Raw genomic sequence first — 20,851 nt, forward strand, 5'->3', positions numbered from 1 at the left:
CCTTATTTTCTGGGCTCTTCTCTTCTTTCCTAGGAAGCATCATTAGGCAGCGGGCCAGGGCGGGTCAGGGAAGAGGGGATTCTACCAGCTGTGGAGACATTTCATAGACTTGTTCTGTGTATTCAATGAGGACATGGACGCAAAAGTGCCTAACTGAGAACCGCCAATCAACCTGAGCTCTCTGCCCCCTTCCTCAAACTACTTAATTTTCTTTGTAACTAAAACTTATCGTCTAATTGCCCTTGACTTCAAATGTCACATTCTTTGGCCCATACCCTATTACTAATCCATTCTTGCCTAGTTCCTCCTACATTTCTTTTGTTCATGTTAAAGATGACTTTTCTTTTCACCTAAGTCTTGCTACCTCCTACACTGATTACTTCAGCTAGATTGAAAACGAGGTCTAGCTCCTCCTCCATAAAACACTAATTAATCAATCATCCTAGAACTAGAGCAACTTAGTGACTTGATATTTGGTAGAAAGAGCAGTAATGTTGCTGTCAGACTGAGACATAAGGTTTAAGAGCAGAAAAAGCCAAGTGATTTTACACTTGTAAGCTTCAGTTTGCTCATCTCTGATACCTTAACTCATAAGCTTATTGAGACATTTGCAAATAACCTAAGAGGAATCTCCAAGGGGCAATAGAACATGAACTTACTGCATCTAACCAGACGCACTTGGTTCTGGTCTTTGCCACTGAGCCAGTTTTTCTGTATAGAGTGTACAGATTACTCCATCAGACAAGAGCAGAATTCACATTTGCAAGCTCACATGGAACATTCACCAATATAGGCTACATTCTGAGCCATAGCACACAACTTTTTTAAATGTTAAAGCATAGGAACATAAAAAATATGTTCTCAGACCACAGTGGAATTAAACTAGAAATCAATCACAGAAAGAGAACTTTCAATTATTTGTATTTAAATAGCACACTTCTAAATAATGCAATGGTCACTGTATGCAGGACAGCAAAAAAGACACAGATGTGTATAGCGGACTTTTGGACTCAGAGGGAGAGGGAGAGGGTGTGATGATTTGGGAGAATGGCACTGAAACATGTATAATATCATGTAAGAATCGAAATGCCAGTCTATGTCTGATGCAGGATATGACACGCTTGGGGCTGACGCGCGGGGATGACCCAGAGAGATGTTGTGGGGAGGGGGTGGGAGGGGGGTTCATGTTTGGGAACGCATGTACACCTGTGGTGGATTCATGTCAATCTATGCCAAAACCAATACAGAATTGTAAAGTAAAAAATTAAAAATAAATAAATAAATTAAAAAAAAATAATGCAATGGTCAAAGACGAAAGGCACAGTTAAAAATATTTTGAGCTAAATGAAAATGAAAATACAATTATCAAAATATATGAGAGGCCTTTTCACTGCAGATGGTGACTTCAGCCATGAAATTAAAAGGCACTTGCTCCTTGGAAGAAAAGCTATGACAAACTTTATTACTAAGTTGCTTCAGTCGTGTCCAACTCTGTGTGACCCCATAGATGGAAACACACCAGGCTCCCCCGTCCCTGGGATTCTCCTGGCAAAAACACCAGAGTTGGTTGCCATTTCCTTCTCCAATGCATGAAAGTGAAAAGTGAAAGTGAAGTTGCTCGGTTGTGTCTGACTCTTGGCAACCCCATGGACTGCAGCCTACCAGGCTCCTCCGCCCATGGGATTTTCCAGGCAAGAGTACTGGAGTGGGGTGCCATTGCCTTCTCCAATGACAAACTTAGCGTATAAAAAAGCAGAGACATTATTATGCCAACAAAAGTCCATCTAGTCAAAGCTATGGTTTTTCCAGTAGTCACATATAGGTGTGAGAGTTGGACCCTAAAGAAGGCTGAGTGCCAAAGAATTTAAACTGTGGTATTGGAGAAGACTCTTGAGAGTCCCCTGGAATAAACCAGTCAATCCTAAAGGAAATCAACCCTGAATATTCATTAGAAAGACTGATGCTGAAGCTGAAGCTCCAATACTTTGGCCACCTGATGTGAAGAGATGACTCACTGGAAAAGACCCTGATGCTGGGAAAGATTGAGGGCAGGAGGAGAAGGGGATGACAGAGGATGAGATGGTTGGATGACATCACTGACTCAATGGCCATGAGTTTGAACAAGCTCTGGGAGATGGTGAAGGACAAGGAAGCCTAGTGTACAGCAGTCCACGATGTTGCAAAGATTCAGACACAACTGAATGACTGAACAACAACAAGTAAAGGAAAACTTGAGATCAATATCTCTCATGAACATAAGAATGAAAATGCTCAACAAATATCAGCAAATCAAATCCAATACTTTACACAAAAATAATTTTACACTCTGGCCATGTAGGATTTATTCCAGGATGTACATGCTTAATCACTCAGTCGTGTCTGACTCTTTGTGACCCCCATGGACTGTAGCCTGCCAGGCTCCTCTGTCCACAGGGATTCTCCAGGCAAGAATACTAGAGTGGGATGCCATGCCTTCTTCTAGGGGATCTTCCCAACTCAGGGATCAAACCCATGTCTCCTGCATTGCAGGTGGATTCTTTACTGTCTGAGCCACCAGGGAAACCCTGGTTCAATATTAAAAAATCAGTGTAATCTCCCACATTAACAGGCTAAAGAAGAAAAATCACATCAGTTAACACAGTAAAAAAAATTTAATAAAATCTAGATGCCATTCATGGCTTTAAAGCTTGAAAGTGAATGACTTTTATATTGTATACTTTTATATTGTGTGTATACATATATATAAAATACTGTATATTAATGCACATATATATGGAATTTAGAAAGACGGTAGTGACAGTCCTACATGCAGGGCAGCAGAGGAGACACAGATGTAAAGAACAGACTTATGGACTCAGTGGAAGAAGGTAAGGGTGGGATGATTTGAGGGAACAACATTGAAATGTATATTACCATCTGTAAAATAGATGACCAGTGCAACTTTGATGCATGAAGCAGGGCACCCAGAGTCAGTGCTCTGGGACAACCCAGAGGGATGGTGTGGGGAAGGAGATGGGAGGAAGGTTCAGGATGAGGGGGGGACACATGTATACCTGTGGTCAATTCATGTTGATGTATAGCAAAAACCATCACAATATTGTAAAGTAATTATGCTCCAATTAAAATAAATTAAATTTTTTTAAAAAAGAAAGAAAAAAACTCTGTTAACAAACTAGGAATAGAGATGAACTTCCTCCACTTGATAATGAATATTTTCAAAAATCCTCCAGCTAACATCATATTTGCCAGACACCTTACCTGCCTCCTGAGAAATCTGTACGCAGGTCAACAAGCAACAGTTAAAACAACAGACTGGTTCCAAGTTGGGAAAGGAGTACGTCAAGGCTGTATATTGTCACCCTGCTTATTTAACTTATATGCAGAGTACATCATGAGAAACACTGGGCTGGAAGAAGCACAAACTGGAATCAAGATTGCTGGGAGAAATATCAATAACCTCAGATATGCAAATGACACCACCCTTATGGCAGAAAGTGAAGAGGATTAGGCCTCTTGATGAAAGTGAAAGAGGAGAGTGAAAAAGCTGGTTTAAAACTCAACATTCATAAAACTAAGATCATGACTTCCAGTCCCAACATTTCATGGCAAATAGATGGGGTAACAATGGAAACAGTGACAGATTTTATTTTCTTGGGCTCCAAAATCACTGCAGATGGTGAATGCAGTCATGAAATTAAGAGACACTTGCTCCTTGGAAGAAAAGCTCTGACAAACCTAGACAGCATGTTAAAAGGCAGAGACATTACTCTGCCAACAAAGGTCTTAGTCAAAGCTATGGTTTTTCCAGTAGTCATGTGTGGATGTGAGAGTTAGACCATAAAGAAAACTGAGCACTGAAGAACTGATGCTTTTGAACTGTAGTGTTGAAAAAGACTCTTGAGAGTCCCTTGGATGGCAAGGAGATCCAACCAGTCTATCCTAAAGGAAATCAGTCCTGAATACTCATTGGAAGGACTGATGCTGAAGCTGAAGCTCCAATACTTTGGCTACCTGAATGGAAGAACTGACTCATTGGAAAAGACCCTGATGCTGGGAAAGACTGAAGGCAGGAGGAGAAGGGGATGACAGAGGATGAGATGGTTGGATGGTATCACCAGCTCAATGGACATGAGTTTGAGCAAGCTCCAGGAGTTGGTGATAGACAAGGAGGCCTGGTGTGCTGCAGTCCATGGGGTTGCAAAGAGTTAGACATGACTGAGCGACTGAACTGAACTGAGCCATACTGAGATAAATAAACAAACAAAGGAACGAGCAAGCATGGGTGGATGGACATGTTTCCCATACAGGAGAATTACAATCAATGTAGATGTCTCCCCTCCTTAGGTGCAGTTTGCACATGATGACATCCCTCAAAGAGTACAGAGTGAGAGAGGGGAAAGGTGAACTTGAAAGTAGAGAGCACCAACAACACTGCTTCAGCCAGGTGTTCAGGGTGGTAAAGTCACGTTGGTGGTATATACCCTTGATATGTTGTGAAAAAAATGGCACTTTGCGTCTGCAGTCTTCCACCCAAAGTCCCATAGTTCAGTTCAGTTCAGTCGCTCAGTCGTGTCCAACTCTTTGCGACCCCATGAATTGCAACATGCCAGGCCTCCCTGTCCATCACCAACTCCCGGAGTTCACTCAAACTCATGTCCATCAGTCAGTGATGCCATCCAGCCATCTCATCTTCTGTCGTCCCCTTCTCCTCCTGCCCCCAATCCCTCCCAGCATCACAGTCTTTTCCAATGAGTCAACTCTTCGCATGAGGTGGCCAAAGTACGGGAGCTTCAGCTTTAGCATCATTCCTTCCAAAGAAATCCCAGGGCTGATCTCCTTCAGAATGGACTGTTTGTATCTCCTTGCAGTCCAAGGGACTCTCAAGAGTCTTCTCCAACACCACAGTTCAAAAGCATCAATTCTTTTGTGTTCTGCCTTCTTTACAGTCCAGCTCTCACAACCATATGTGACCACTGGGAAGACCATAGCCTTGACAATACAGACCTTTGTCAGCAAAGTAATGTCTCTGCTTTCAATGCACTGTCTAGGTTTGTCATCACTTTCCTAGTAAGTAAGAATACGCCAATATGAGTTCATTAACTATAGTTCACTTGGAGAAGGCAATGGTACCCCACTCCAGTACTCTTCCCTGGGAAATCCCATGGGCGGAGGAGCCTGGTAGGCTGCAGTCCATGGAGTCGCTAAGAGTCAGACAGGACTGAGCGACTTCCCTTTCACTTTTCACTTTCCTGCATTGGAGAAGGAAATGGCAACCCACTCCAGTGTTCTTGCCTGGAGAATCCCAGGGACGGTGGAGCCTGGTGGGCTGCCGTCTATGGGATCACAGAGTCGGACACAACTGACGCGACTTAGCAGCAGCAACCATAGTTCACTGTGACCATACCAATGTAATAGGGAGAGGGAACTGTGTGCAGGGATATAAGAACTCTGTTCTCTCTTTAGGATTTCTCTATGAATCTGAAACTCTTCTAAAGTAAAACTTTTGTTTTAAAACAGTGAGATGCCAGCACTTAATTTCTGGATAAACTTCCAGCTCTCCCCTCCTCCTCCATCTCCCCTCCTTCCTTCACCCCTCTCTCCTCTATTGCGTGTGGAATCCCTGTCAAATACACATCTGTAGTTTAATAACTGTCAAGGTGAAAACCCAGAGAAATAATGCTAAGTACCTTCTCCTCATTACTCTTTACTGTGAAGCCAGAGGGAAGCTGAGTGGAAGTCACGTCATATGACCTTCGTCCCTCCCAGAGCAATCACCCATTCACACAAACTGATCCTCTGATCAGATCCTCAAAGACCCTTTCCCATACAAGTCATGTCCGAATTAACTTAACGTCCTAATTTAACAACCTCAATCTTCATGGGAACTTCAGCCACTCTCCCTGACCAGTATAGGGCGTCAGCATCCCTTCTGCCTCGACTCTATGTTCTAATTTCCTACAGGTTGTAGGATCCGAGCCTTTTCACTCAAATTTCTTCTTCCTTTTAGAAGGAAAGATCAAATATGAAAGCCTGTCTTTTCCTTCAGTCCAGCTCTCAATGCTTTTATCCTCACACTATGCATTTACCACCTGAAACCTTCAGATCTATTCTCTGGGAACATCTAAAATGAGCCTGTGGGAACATTTAACATAAAGATATCGCTGAAACATTTAATATCTATGTCAACGATGAGAAAAAATAGAATTTGAAAACTTCCCCAAAGGTTAAACCTAAGAATAAATGCTAGGGTGTTTTTCAGTTTCGAAATAATCCAAAGTGCTTTGTATCAGTGTCGTAGCAGAGACCCTTAAAGATTTAAGCAGTAACCACCCAGCTAGAGAACAAGAGAGATTTCAACAGAGCAAACGGCAGCGGCCTCCTCTCTTGTTGTGCCGAATAGACATAGCATTTCTGCTCTCAAAACTTGAAAATTCTGATTGTAGCTTGTTCAGAGTGGACAGAGTAGAGGTCCCCAGGACTCTGAGCTTTTCAAAAACACCCCAAAATGTTTGAGGCCAGAGGGGGATAGTGCATCAGTCCCAAATTATGGCCAAATGACTGCAAAATTGAAACTACAGGCAATCTCAAGGCTTTTAAAAATCTATTTTTGTAGCAATAAAATTATATTTAAGGAGGATGTGAGAACATTCTAATATGTTTGATATGATGTGCATTGGGACATACATATCGGAAAGAGCTCCCTTGGTAGCAGGTAAGAGTATGTAGGATTCGTAAAGATCTTAAAATAGTCCAGATCCCTGAAAGGGGGTTGTTTCTTGAAAAGGGGACTTCAGAGGGGCACTCACCAGTGACTCCCCAACCCTGAGGTCCCCAAGGACCCTACCATGAGTACTTTCCATCATTTCTCAAAAGCTGAACAGAGAAAGTGCTTGAGACATCAAAAGGCCACACAGGCTATGATTCGCTAAGTGGCATGCTTTTAGTCAACAAAAGTATTTCAAGCATGGACTCTGGAAGGACCCTTGTTGTGGGAAACTAAGACCCCTGTAGGGCGGAGGAAGGGCCTGCCCTGAGGGAAGGAGAGGGGCTCTGTGGAAGGCAGACCCACTGACCTGCCAGCCTCAGCCAGACCAGGCTTCGACTGACCATCAGTGTGAGCACAGTATTCAGTGACGGCTCCTTCTCCCAAGGACAGTCCCAGTGGCTGCAGCTAAAATTCTACTTTCCCCACCCCTGGTTCAGCATGCTTTTTTAAAAACTATTTTACTCATATATGTGATATACATAAGCACAAGCTTCTTGTAAAAACCAAGAAACGTAAAAAAGGAAAGAGTGAAAGCCTCCTCCCCCTTGCACTCCCCAGAGACACTGCTGTTTCCAGGTAGGTAGGCATTTTTCTACATCTTTTTTTTTATGTAAATGTATACTCCTTAAACTGTTTTAAACAAAAGGGATCATATGGTCCATATTATGTTTTTAACTTGCCTTTTCACTTCATGAATATCTTTTCATAATAGTGCACATGGTTCCACCTTTGTTTTTCACTACCACTTCCCATGGACCTCCTACACTTGAGTTACTTGTTTCACTTAGCTGGCTTTTAAAGCAAGGCTGCAGCCTTTACACAGGCATCTCTGAAAACAGAGGTGAGGATGTACGTAAGCCAGATTCCTAGAAGTGGAATTGCTGGGTCAAACTGTATGTACCATTTAAAGCTGGCTGTTACTACCAAATTTCCCTTCAAGCTCATGTCAGTTACATTCCTGTGAGCAGAGAAGGAGAGTGGCTATTTCCCTTCCCTAACCTAGAGGTTCTGCTGCTATTCTTTGACATGGCCACATCCAAGCATGACATTCTAAGTTGTGTGATCCCATGAGAAGCAAATAAACTTTAATTTCAATACAGGTGCAATGGATGCTGTCTGAAAATGGCATGACAATTTACTTTTGCCTTGAAGTATTACGACGAGGCTATTTAAACAGACTGTTGCCTTCTTGCCCTGGATTCCCTCTCAGAGTGGATCGCCTTTAATCCTCGCTTAAAACAGTCAGGAACATGCTGTTTTATGGCAACCCCACCATCAAACAAGGAAAAACCAGCAGCTCTTTGGGCAGAATTAGAATGGAGCACCCTCCTTCCCCCCAGTTTAGCAGCCAACAGCAGAGTGTGTTAAACCAGCATCTTACAAATGGGGTTGGACATTATCTTAATTACAGTCAACATGTTTATAATGCTAAATACATCTGACCTAAAAACTCAGCCTCAAAATAGCATGCATGCGGCTAGATAATCCAGAATAGACTGGTGACATTTGGTTGACATTTCCTCTTTCTCCCGTGTGAAAGGGTTGATCACTCACCAGCAATAGGAGAGACAGCCCTAGTTTGCCATTTAAATCCCCTTCCAATTACTTTCCTGCGATTGTATCAGTACTGGAGAAACTGAACTTAGCAGAGATCAGCCTTTGCAACCTCAGCAGAGTCAACCCCATGGTGAAAATTAAGGTATGTGTGTAAGCAGCCATTCATTTTCATAAAATGATTAATTCACCCTTGGACAGCAAAGAGATCCAACCAGTCCACCCTAAAGAAATCAGTCCTAAATATTCATTGGAAGGACTGATGCTGAAGCTGAAACTCCAATACTTTGGCCAACTGATGCAAAGAACTGATTCATTGGAAAAGACTCTGAAGCTGGGAAAGATTGAAGGTGGGAGGAGAAGGGGACGACAGAGGGGTGAGATGGTTGGATGGCATCACCAACTCAATGGACATGAGTTTGAGTGAGCTCCGGGAGCTGGTGATGGACAGGGAAGCCTGGAGTGCTGCAGTCCATAGGGTCACAAAGAGTCATACATGACTGAGCAACTGAACTGAACTGAACCATTCATTTTAAAATATATCCACTTGGGTACATCTGTGTGCCAGGCTATGCTGGGCACTGGAAAGAGAGTGTAGAAAAGGATCCATTCTCCAGGAGCTCCCCTGAGAGACAGGGGACACAGACAGCACCTACAGGAGGCATGCCCTGCAGCGGGCTGCCAGCCTAGGGGAGGAAGGGCCACAGAAAGGCTCCGAGGAGGCTGACACCCGAGATGAGGCTCAAACAGATGAAGACAGGAGGAAGGGACTCCCAAGTGGGAAGAGAGAAAAGGGGTGTCAGCAGAGTCTATTTGAGAGCAGATGGCTCAGATGGTAAAGAATCTGCCGGCCCTGTGGGAGACCGGGGTTCGATCCCTGGGTTGGGAAGATCCCCTGGAGAAGGGAATGACAACCCACTCCAGTACTCTTGCCTGGAGAATCCCATGCACAGAGGAGCCTGGTGAGCTACAGTCTATGGGGTCTCAAAGTCGGACACAACTGCATGACTAACACACAAGAAGTGAGCAAGGCTGCAGGGAGGGTATGAGGTGGGGAGGGACAAGCCACTTTCACCTGACGATCTGGCTAGTCACTCAGATGTGCTGAAAGTCCCCTCAGAACATGGAGAGCGTCCCAAAGCAATTACTTGGACAGCCTAAGGGACCTCATTTGGATCAAGTTTTCTAGTGAGTTTCAATTCATCTCTATTTCAAGTCCTGCATCCAGAGGACCACACAGTGCCCACTCCTCAGACCTGCGTTTTGCAGGCACTGGAGTTCCAGCCTCAGCCATTCTCACTCCCCGCCTGTTGCTGCTCAAGCCCTGGACATCCCTCTAGCCCAACTCCAATGCCACGCCCTTTCCAACTCTGCCCGGTCCCAGCGCCCTCCCAGCAGCACTGCCTCCCTCGGCCGAGCATTTTTCCTACCCTGCCCTGTTGCCTCATCCCTTCACCGCCACCCCCTCCCAAAGCCGCACCGAGGACCAGCCAGGCATAGATGAATGTTTGCTGAACCAAACTACATAAGGGCGCCCTGACCCAACTGATGGCCAAATGCAGAGCACTTTGACCTTTGAATAGGCCATCTCCTCATTCTGTTATCTTTGAACTTCACAGGGTTATGGTGTTAAAATTGAAAGGTCCTCTTGACTTCAACCTTGTGCTTTATCTAAAGACAGAGACCCCTTGCTACTGGCTTCAGACCACCAACCTTAGTCTTGCTCATGTTCTAATCTGGGTAAGAAGATGGGTACTCGGCATTTATATACAATCCTCTCTATTTTTTGTACATGATTGAAAATGTGAATGATAATAAAAAATATTTTTTAACCCACCAGTATGTGAGGTGATGTGGAATCCCACTTAACAAGTAACTCGTTTGGTTAGGCCTGGTTCCTGGTAAACAGAATGGGTTCCTGATCAAAAGAATAAGCTTTAAAGTCTGACAGCTCTAGATTTAAACCTGCCATATCGTTTACTAGCTGCATGACCCGGGCCACCGCACAGGTCCTTTCTGAATCTTCATTACTTTCATCTGTAAAATGGGGGTGTTGACGATGGCATCCACCTCGTAGGATAAGTGTGAAGGTGGAATCAGATAATAAAAGGATGCACATGGTACGATGCCAGGGGGGCTCAGTAGAATGGTCCCACTGGCATTCACCTGGCATCACCTGCTGTTGGCATCATCATTTTCCTTCTTCTTAAATCTTATTTTTAAAACATTCTTTGGTGATGGTTTATTTACATACGTATCTCTTCAAGCTCCTCAAACACTGAGATGCTATCTGATTATTTCCAGCATCAAACACCGGAGAAGGCAATGGCACCCCACTCCAGTACTCTTGCCTGGAAAATCCCATGGACAGAGGAGCCTAGTAGGCTGCAGTCCATGGGGTGGCTAAGAGTCGGACAGGAATGAGCGACTTCACTTTCACTTTTCACTTTCATGCATTGGAGAAGGAAATGGCAACCCACTCCAGTGTTCTTGCCTGGAGAATCCCAGGGACAGGGGAGCCTGGTGGGCTGCCGTCTATGGGGTCACACAGAGTTGGACATGACTGAAGCGACTTAGCAGCAAGCAGCAGCAGCAAACACATGGCTTGAATCACGGAAAGTGCTCACAAACTTTATTGATTGTAAACGTCACTGATTATATACATTAGCACACATAAGAATGAGGGGTCTTTCCTGGTGGTCCAGTGGTTCAGACTCCAAGCTCCCAATGCAGGGGACCCAGGTTCGATCCCTGGTCAGGGAATTTGATCCCTTATGCTGCAACTAAGAGCCATCACAGCCAAATTAAAAAAAAAAAGAAAGAAAGAAAGAAATGGAGGGACAGTGGACAGTGTATGCGATGACCTCTATACAACCAGTCAGACCTCAGGGAACTGTAGGCCTCTGAGATCTCACGGGGGTTCTACCCAAACATGCTAGAGCGAGCCTTGCAGACCTGCACACATAAACCAAGCACTGCAGAAATAAACTTCACTGAAACTGCGGTTCCAACATCCCGTTTCGACTTGCTCGTGCTTTCATTCATTTAACAAAGGTTAACGAGCAATTCCTGTAAGACAAGCACTGTGTTGGATGCAGGAATATATGCGTGCTAAGTCGCTTCAGTCACGTCCAACTCTTTGTGACCCTATGAACTATAGCCCACCAGGCTTCTCTGTCCATGGGATTCTCCAGGCAAGAATACTAGAGTGGGTTGCCATTTCCTTCTTCATAGGAATATATGGAGAAAGGGAAACAAAAGAAGGCGGGTTTTGCTCTCAAGAGACACATAACCTAGGAGAAGAGAGAAGTAAGGAGATTATTTCATTACAGTATGGTAAACTCTTCAAAAGAAATAAGAGGGAGAATAGAAGAAGGAAGAAAGAAGGCCTTCTGCAATTAAGTCCTGTTGTTTAGTCACTAAGTCGGGTCTCCTTTGCGACCCCGTGGACTGTAGCCCACCAGGCTTCTCTGTCCATGGAAGTTTCCAGGCAAGAACACTGGAGTGGGGTTGCCATTTCCTTCTCCAGGGGATCTTCTCAACCCAAGAATAAAGCCCACATCTCCTGCATTAGCAGGCAGATTCTTTACCACTAGGCCACCAAGGAAGCCTTAATTATGCCCTGCTGCTGCTAAGTCGCTTCAGTCGTACCCGACTCTGTGCGACCCCATAGACAGCAGCCCACCAGGCTCCTCCGTCCATGGGACTTTCCAGGCAAGAGTACTGGAGTGGGGTGCCATTGCCTTCTCTGAATTATGCCCTATTGAATCTTAAAAGATAAGTAGGAGCAGGCAAAGAAAGGCAACAGGGAAGGGTGTTCCAGGCAGAGGGCACCGTGTGCAAAGTGTAAAGACAAGAAAGGACTTTGTACACTCCACAAGCTGTAAGAAGTTCCGAATGTCTGTAGAGATAGTACTAGTGGGATAGTGGCAGAGACCACCAGGGTGTGTCTGTTTTTCCTGAAAGTAACTGGGAGTCACTGAAGAATGTTAAGAAGGGCATGAGCTAATATTGGCATTTTGGAATTATCACTTTGTTAGCTTTCTAGCAGCAAAGAGAACAGACTTGGAAAATCTATCATATTCCTGTTTTACCGGAAACAGATCTGATATCGTCAAGCCAGAAAAAAATCTTAGAAATCAGCTCTTCTAACCCACATATTGTAGAGATGAGAAAACTTACTTTCAAGGGTTATAAGGTAGTTTATCCAAACTACTTATCTTTTAAAAATTACTTAGCAAAATTAAAAACTCTGCCCTACAATTCAGTCCTTCTAGTTCTCACTAGCCCCTGCCACTTTGCTGGCATAGCTGCTAGATGGCCTCATTTCTATGGACATAGCTCAGGGAAGATCCTCTTCAATGACTGAAAACATTTAGCTGGTTTGAGAGCTGGTAGAATATATATTCTATGAGCATGAGAAAAATTTTAACTGGTTCTGTCCATTTTCTCCTAGTGATTAAAAAGTTAAACCCTTTTAAACCAGAGATTACTCTTTGAGCTTCTAATACTATTTAAATTACAACTCCCAAATCTTGAATGATGTAACAGACTCAAGTCCAAATGCTGCTTTTTTTAGTTCTGTGCATCACATGGTGGTTACTTAACATGACAGAAGGCAACATGACTAGATTGGCCTGGTAACAAGGTCTTAGAGGGTTTCTCGGTGCAGTAATGCTTGCCATCCCCTCAATCCTCCAGAACAATAGACAGGTTGATTATGTCATGTTTATATCCAGGAAATCTCAAAGAAATCCACAGAGGTGCATCTATCTAATCTACGTAATGCTACACTCTTATGATCCACGGGGTTAGTTCCTTCAAATGACCACGGTAACCAGATCGCGCAGTGCGGTACGTCCCAGTTTTAACAGCCCAGAGCTCGCCAGCCATCAAGTCATCATTCTGGAAGCAAACTGTGCAGGGTTAAGAAGATTTCATAAACTAAAACACCAGGGGCAGATTTATTTAGTAGATATCTAGTGGAAAAAAATTAAGGCAATTGTCTTAACCGTGCTGATATAAAAAGCTACTTGCTTCAGCAATACCAGATAACCACAGCAAAAGAGAATGGTGTTTGGGAGAATCCCAAACCACATGCACTCTGAAAGGTATTCCATTTGCTTTAGCAAACATGCAAAAATTCAAATGCATAGCAGCTCTGTTTATTAGTAATGCAATAAATATTGTCATCAACCCCTTCCAAGCAGAGATCCTACAAAGATGCGGTGAGCCTAAGATTTCAGACCTCAGGACCCTTATATAACATGAGCATCATTTCAACCCCCACAAGAATCTGTGTATTTAATTCCATTTCACGAATGCTCACACACGCTCAGAGAGGCACAGTCCTTTGCTTACTCTCACAGCTTGAAAGTGGTAGCTGCAATGTGAACCCATGTCTATCCAAACCAAAGCCTGGGCTTTTTGCGTTCCGGGCCCCCACATATGGACTGGCTCCAGGCCAGTAGAAGAATCAAGCTGAAATGCGGCTGGTGCAGGCCTGGGGGAGACCATGATGGAGCCCCCCAGAGAGTGCAGAGTTCAAGAAGTCCTTGAGATTGGACTGTGTATCGGGTTTGCTATTTGGATGACCTCCTCCACTGAAGAAGTTAAAGCAGACGTTTTGTTCTTCCCATTTAATGGATCAAGACAACTGAGACTCAGAGACCATGACTTGCTTAGATCCCAAGAGAATCAACAACTTTCCTGCCTAAACTCCAAATCTACCAACTGGAGCCCAGGGCTCAGTGTCCCTTTCTTAAGACTTCTTGTTATTCTATCGCCAGTAAAAGCTCTGTATTTATCTGAACAGGAAAGGCATCTTCTTAGATGGAAAGGAAAAAGAACACTTCTTTAAACTGTCTCTGTCTTGCTAAAGTGTGTTACATGTACCTAGTATTATGAAGGCTCATTAGGATAAATGAAATAAAATGTCATATTTTAAATTTGCTTTTATGGTTGTAAATTAAATTATCTGAAATATTTTGTCAGTCAAATGAACATTTCATAAGATACCCTCAATTCATTCCACACGCCAGAAACCCAAAGTACAGCCTCATCCACAGTGTCCTAAATTTTACGATTATTTAATAGTCTTTATTTTTCATTCTGCCAATGAATTACACAGTGAAAGGTTTTGTGCTGTGTTTCATTGGTTGGACAACAACAACCCTGGGCATCACAGCTCATGTTGCTGGACTGCCAATTACAAAACAGCAAAATTATACTGCAAAGAATCAAGATGTGCAGAAAGTTAAGAAGCAGAACAAAAAGGCATCATGCTTTAAGCAAGTTCATTCTAGATGTGTTCATTATCTGCCAAAGCCTAGGAAAGGCAAAGATGGAATTTTAAAAGACACCATCTGTTGTGTGATGTTCAAATTATAAACTTAACCCTTAATTTTTACATCACCTGCTGTTCAATCATTTTCCTTTGGGATTAAGAGAAAAAAAAAAAGCCAGGTTAGCACACAATCTAAGCAGGTTTAGCAGGATCAATGGAAGTTCTGTGTAAGACTTTTAAGTAAGCCCAGTATCACAATCTGTATATTTTCTCCAGAAAGAAATTCTTATTATATTTTACTCTTAAAACAAACACTATTCATACAGTGGTTGCTATTAAGCCATGGGTCTACAACCACACAGAAGAAGCCACAGTCTTTTCTGTAATTTTTATGTTGCTTAAAATCTGTAGACTCTTAGAAAGTAAAAGTAGAGATTTAAAAAGTCTTTTAAATCTGTGAAATGAAAAGGAGAGTAATTCCTTGAGCAAAGAAGGAGGTGGTTTTGTTTTGTTTTTGGTGGGGGGCAGGGGAGAATGTTTTTGAGACAGAAGGAAAAGTTTATAGCCCAAATCAACTTTCTGTTTAAGTATTCAAAGGCAACACGTGCCACACATAAGAGGAGATTACCACTAAAAAGAAAAAGAAAAGTAACACATCCTTGAAAGTGCCCAAGTTTCCTTACGTGTAGATCTGAAATATTCTAGTTTTTAAAACTCATTTAACTACTGTAGCACAAATGCAACATTCAGGGTGGTTTTGAGTTCACAAAATAATTTTATTATATGTAAGAAAGCATACAGGCAATAAAATTAAGGAAACATTCACAATGCATAAATAACAGAGACCTGATGCAGAGGATAGTTTTCAGTAGATATCTTTCTTGTCACCCACTACATCTGAATGTTAAGTCGATTACTTTATCCACAAGAATACTTTGTGAACATTTCCAAAAATTCTCTTGAAATGCCCCACATGAATTAGTATCTGGCAACAGAGACTCAGAATCCTTTTTTTACAATCCAGGTGATGACACAGGAACTTGATGCCAAAGCACAGAGAAAGGGCTAGCATTTGTCAAAAGAGATGCTGATGGCTTCAGGGTGCTTAACAGGAAAGGAGAAAGGGTCTCCTGTTTTTTCCGCCAACAGAAGTGTCTTACTCAAGGATGATAATGAGGCACTATCTGCTAGTCTTATACCATTAACATTTAGACTTTTTAAAAGAAATCAATTCTAAGTTCAGATTAAAGCATTACCAAAAGTAGCCCCACTGAGCAGCTTGGCTGGTAAGATGGAGATGAAGGACTTGACCTTTGCCCCTGGGCGAGACTGCTGTGACACACGAGTTAAGGAAACTCTCTGTCTTCACTGCACATCTCTAACCAGGACAGTCATTTATCTGGTTCAGAAAAGCTATCTGACACAGGAAATGAGAAAAGACAAAGAGGGCCAATTATTTTACATAAATACAAAGTGGCATATACTTTTTATTGCCACCTAATATAAATTTCAAGTCGGATTCTTCTTCAGCTGATTTTTATTTCAGATATTTACAGAACCGCAAATCATTCTGCTGGGAAAGTCTTTGTCACGTAAAAAATTTTGAACACAAGAGTGGCTATGCTTTTTTAAATCTTTCAAAATCCTTTTAGGAGAATAAAGCTATCACAGCATTTGTCAATTCTCATCTCCTATTTAGCTGTGCCAATAAATTTTAAGGAATAATCACAGCTTCATTTTCTGTTTGTCTTTGCTGTGTTTCTGAAAGTTACAAATGAGCATTTAGGCTCTCAGAGAGTCTGTGTGTTTGTTTCATTGGCTTATAAAGTGCTAGTCAAATGAACAAAAATGCTATTTTAAGATCTCAGATAACTCATTCTATTAAATATGATAAATATAGATTTAATATAATAAATTAAAAATATCCATATAGTACAATAAATAAATAAAACCAATATCAACTAAGCATCAATTCTGGGGAAAAAAATCCCATTCCTACTGTAAGGCTCAATTTTTTTTTTTAGGAATAATTTATAAAGGCATGCACCTACCTTTACAATCTGAAAACTTTGCTTGGACCAGTGTTAGCACCTGTTTGTACACAGCAAACTCAACCCTTCTCATTTCCTTCCTGGAAAGCTTTAATTTTAAAGCGAAGCTGTTCATTGTTGATCCTTTGCCCTATTTTTAAGTCCTAAGATAAGAATCAGTTTCTAAAAATAACTTTGGAGCCAAAGACAGGTCCCTTATGAACATTCGCTTCACCTGTGTCCCTCTTGATTCACTATGAACAACACAGAAAACACACTGGAACGTAGATTAAAATGTAGATAGTTGCGTGTTGAGGGGACGCAGCAGAGGAGAGCTCGCCTGACATCTCAATAGTCTCAGCACACCTTAGTTTCCTCACTGCAAGCCTCAGAGGAAACTCCTATAGCTTTTGGGACGAGCACGACTGCTAGGATTAGTCTCAGAGCTCAGGTCGGGTGCTGCCCATTCTGTGTGACGGGCTGGATCTTCTCAAGAGAGACATCAGTGTCATAGTCCAAAATGACAGACAGGGCTGGGGACAGCTTCTCCAAGGGCTTGGCTATTCCACCTGCCTCTTCCTTCTTCAGGCCCTCAGAGGAGCCCACAGCATGTGGGATCAGGTACACCACATTGCAGTCCTTGGAGATGGAACCCCGAGGCTCATGATGGCTGGAAAACACCACAGCTCCATTGTTATTGATGCTAACCGTCTCTATGGCATTATTCGTCGTCGGGCAAAGCCTGTAGCATCCCAAGAGAGTGGAAAATGCCTTCCGAAAATCAGCATTAAAGGCATAAATGATGGGGTTCAAGGAGGAATTAGCCCACCCAAACCACACAAACACATCAAAGGTGATGGAATCGATGCAGAAGGGTTTCGTCTCTCCAGACCCACAGAAGGGCACCATGCAGTTCAAGATGAAGAAAGGGAGCCAGCAGCACACAAACACCCCCATGATCACCGACAGAGTCTTCAGAACTTTAGTCTCTCTTTTGAAGGACATCTTAAAGGAGCTTTCTGGTTGAGAACACTCCATGGGGTTTCCGTTACCTGTAGTGGTCTGGCAGTTCTTGGCATGGACTGCTGCCCTCTCCAAGGCTGCGATGCGCCGTATTTGTTTCTGGGCGATCCTGTAGATCCTGGTGTAGGTGACAATCATGATGGCCACAGGGATGTAAAAGCTTATTAGAGAGGATGAAATGGCATATGTCCTGCTCAGGCTGGAGTCACAGTTGTGGATGGTCTTGCCCAGCGAAGTGGCATTCCCCTCGGAGGGACCTGTGGGTTTTGCCTTGTGCCAGCTGAGCTGCACGGGGATGAAGGAGATAAGAACAGACAAAGTCCATGCCACACTGATCAGAATGAAGGCTGCCTTGGGGGTCATCTTCCTCTCATACCGGAAGGGGCTAGAGATGGCCCAGTACCTGTCCACACTGATCACACAGAGATTGAGGATGGATGCGGTGGAGCACATGATGTCAAAGGCCACCCAGATGTTACAGAAGGACCCGAAGGGCCAGAAGCCGGCGATCTCGGCCACTGCTTTCCAGGGCATGACCAAGACGGCCACCAAGAGATCCGATACAGCCAAGGAGATGACGAAGAAGTTAGTCACCTTGGATCGCAGGTGGCGGAACCTGATCACGGCGGCACAGACCAGCGTGTTCCCTAGGAGGGTGGACAGGATGAGCAGTGACAGGAAACAGGCTGTGAGAATGCGGAAGGAGAAGTCTCTCTCCGCCACCAGCCCGGTGCCTTCCATGGTAGACGTGTTGAGAGTCCTCATCTTCCTGAAGACGAGCACAGAGGGGCACTCGGACACCCCCAAGTTCCTAAGCAGGGGTTGGGGATCGGTCAGACCTGCAGGAGTCCTCACGGGCCACGCAGTCCCTTGCCCAGCCCCACTTGCTCTCCTGGGTGGAGGACCTCACCAGCATTCCACCAGACGGCTGCAACAACCGAGGGGCAGCAGCCTGCCCTTGGCAGTCCGAGTCAGCCCCTTGGAAGGTCTCTCTTGCTCTCTACAACTGTCTTCTGACTTCCTTGCTCCAGGTCACTGTCGCGGGGACAAGTTGACCCTTCAATGCCTCCTGGAAAGCCCTGTTTTTTTAGCATATTCTAAGCTGTCAAGCCAGAGACTCTCAGGCCTCTACCGAGCTAGTCAATTGTCGTCACATTCCGGGTCTGTGGCCTCTCTGGTGGTGCCAGCAAAGTCTCCCCTCTGAGGCGCAGCTTAAAATACATGCCCCGCTCCTCCAAGCCCCGGGCTCCGCAGCAGCTCCCCTAAAGCCCTAGAAAGTAAAGAGAAAGCAAAGGTCGTTTGCCGAAAGGAGCAGATCGCATCTTCACTGTCAAGCCCAATCCAGCTCCCTCTGAGCCACCTACCTTGCCTTGGGGTTGTCTCTCTCCAAGCCCCCCGGGAGCTCCGGGAGCTCGGAGAGCGGTCTTCGGAGGCGACGCAGCGTCAGGGCACCCAGGAGGCGCGCCTGAGTCCTGCCCTGCGCGCGCAGCTTGGGTTCCGCGACCGATGCGCAAAAATCGCAGGAGCAGGTTTGGGCAAAGGATCCCGGGCCAGGTCCACAGAGAGCTGGCGTTGCCCTGCACTGCCTCGAATGGCTGGAGGCGGTTCAAAGCGGACGAGACCCCGGAAAAGGGCTTCCAGGCTCTCGGAGAGAGGGCACCCCCAGTACTACTCACCTGGGCAGCTACCTTTCTCCCGGAGCCGAGCGCCCGGGCACCCCTCGAGCGGCCTCTGGCCCCTCGGGGATGAGCCCTGCGCCTTCCCGCGGAACTGCCCGCTTCCTCCCAGGAGCCCGTGGGCACACGAGGCAGAGAGAGCCGAGCTTGTACCGGAGGGCGCCCGGGCCGGCCGGATTCCCTCGGGGCACAGCCCACCCCGCCCCCGCGTCCCCTCCCCTGCCCCGGAGGCGGGCCTCGCTTGACAGGCAAGAGTTGCAGGCGACAGCCGCACGTGGGTCGCCTGGCTGGTGCCGCGGGCGAAAGGGGTGGGGGAGCCCAGCTGAGTGCTTGCCCGTCCCGGGTTACCCCGCCAAACCCTGGGTCCCCGGAACCCAGGACGGCACCCGGACAGGGGCCCGCGAGAAAAGACCCCAAGGTGAAAACCTCATGCAAGCCCGAGTCTCCAGGAAGCAAAGCTCCGCGCGCCATCCAGCGCCTGCGGGGGTCAACCCCACGCCCTTCTCAAGACCAAACGCAAGCTGAGACCAGGCTCACTTTTCCAGGCACATCAACCTCCAGAACAGCCCCAACAGGCGCTGCCTCCAAGGGCCCCTCAACTGGGATGAAACGTGCCCCGCGAGCGCCTGTACTCACCGCTCGCCGGGAGGGCTCCGCGCAGCAGCGCGCCTCGGCGGGTGCGCTCCGCTGCGCCCCGAGGGCGCTCACCTGGCGCCCAGCTTGGGTAGCGCGCTCGTCCACGGCTGTGGTCAACGCCGGACTGCAGCCTGTGCCCGGCGCCCGGCGAGCGCCGCAAGCCCAGCGGCACGCTTTCAGCGGGCCCGGGGCGCCCTCTGCCGGCCGTTTTGGCTTCCAGCGCCCCGACTGCGCCCTCTCAGACCCCAACCTCGCCGCTGTGGGCTCCAGCATCCGCGTGGGACCGCGCCTGGACCCTCTTCCTCGACCATAACTGCCAGAACCCGGGAAAGGGGGTGGAGTTCTCTGCTTTAAATCCCTAAAAACTGACAAGGGTGAAAATTTTCTTCTGCTGGCACTTCATTCCCTGAGCCAATGTACAATATTTTCCAGAGCGCTCACTGCATGTACCAAGAGCAACAGGGTAAGCAAGATGCAAGCTCTTCTCCCAGAGTAAACCAGAGAGATCTGGCATTTATTGAACAGATTCTGGGTCCCAGACACACGCCATATGTCGCTCACCCCTTAGAAAAATCCCTCCTCATAAACTTCCTCATCTCCATTCTGCCCAAGTGGAAAACCAGGTTCAAAAATGTACCCGAAGTTATAGGGCTGCTGAGGGTGTGCCAGCTGCCTGACTCCCACCTGCGTGTTATTTTCACCTACACATCACTGCCTTCTGGGAACTCTGAGTCTAGTCTGGGATTCCACGAACTACATAATTACCCACAAAGCTTATTTAAGGAAAGGACAGGATGGAAGCCAGAGAAGGCAGTGGCACCCCACTCCAGTACTCTTGCCTGGAGAATCCCAGGGACAGGGGAGCCTGGTAGGCTGCAGT

The 20,851-nt window shown here is 45.5% G+C and overlaps 1 protein-coding gene across 1 annotated transcript; it reads right to left on the minus strand.

The window, feature by feature from the left end:
- Positions 1–15,358: 15,358 nt before the first annotated feature.
- LOC120853592 (D(1A) dopamine receptor-like) lies at positions 15,359–19,486 on the minus strand. The gene is made up of 2 exons (XM_040227549.1): positions 19,024–19,486; positions 15,359–18,929 (listed from the first exon to the last, which is right to left on the minus strand). The coding sequence occupies exon 2, from the start codon at positions 18,422–18,424 to the stop codon at positions 17,084–17,086; it is 1,341 nt and encodes a 446-aa protein (XP_040083483.1). The 5' UTR covers positions 18,425–18,929; positions 19,024–19,486; the 3' UTR covers positions 15,359–17,083.
- Positions 19,487–20,851: the final 1,365 nt, after the last annotated feature.

This window comes from Oryx dammah, unplaced genomic scaffold, assembly GCF_014754425.2.
Source record: "Oryx dammah isolate SB20612 unplaced genomic scaffold, SCBI_Odam_1.1 HiC_scaffold_26, whole genome shotgun sequence".
NCBI lineage: Eukaryota > Metazoa > Chordata > Mammalia > Artiodactyla > Bovidae > Oryx > Oryx dammah.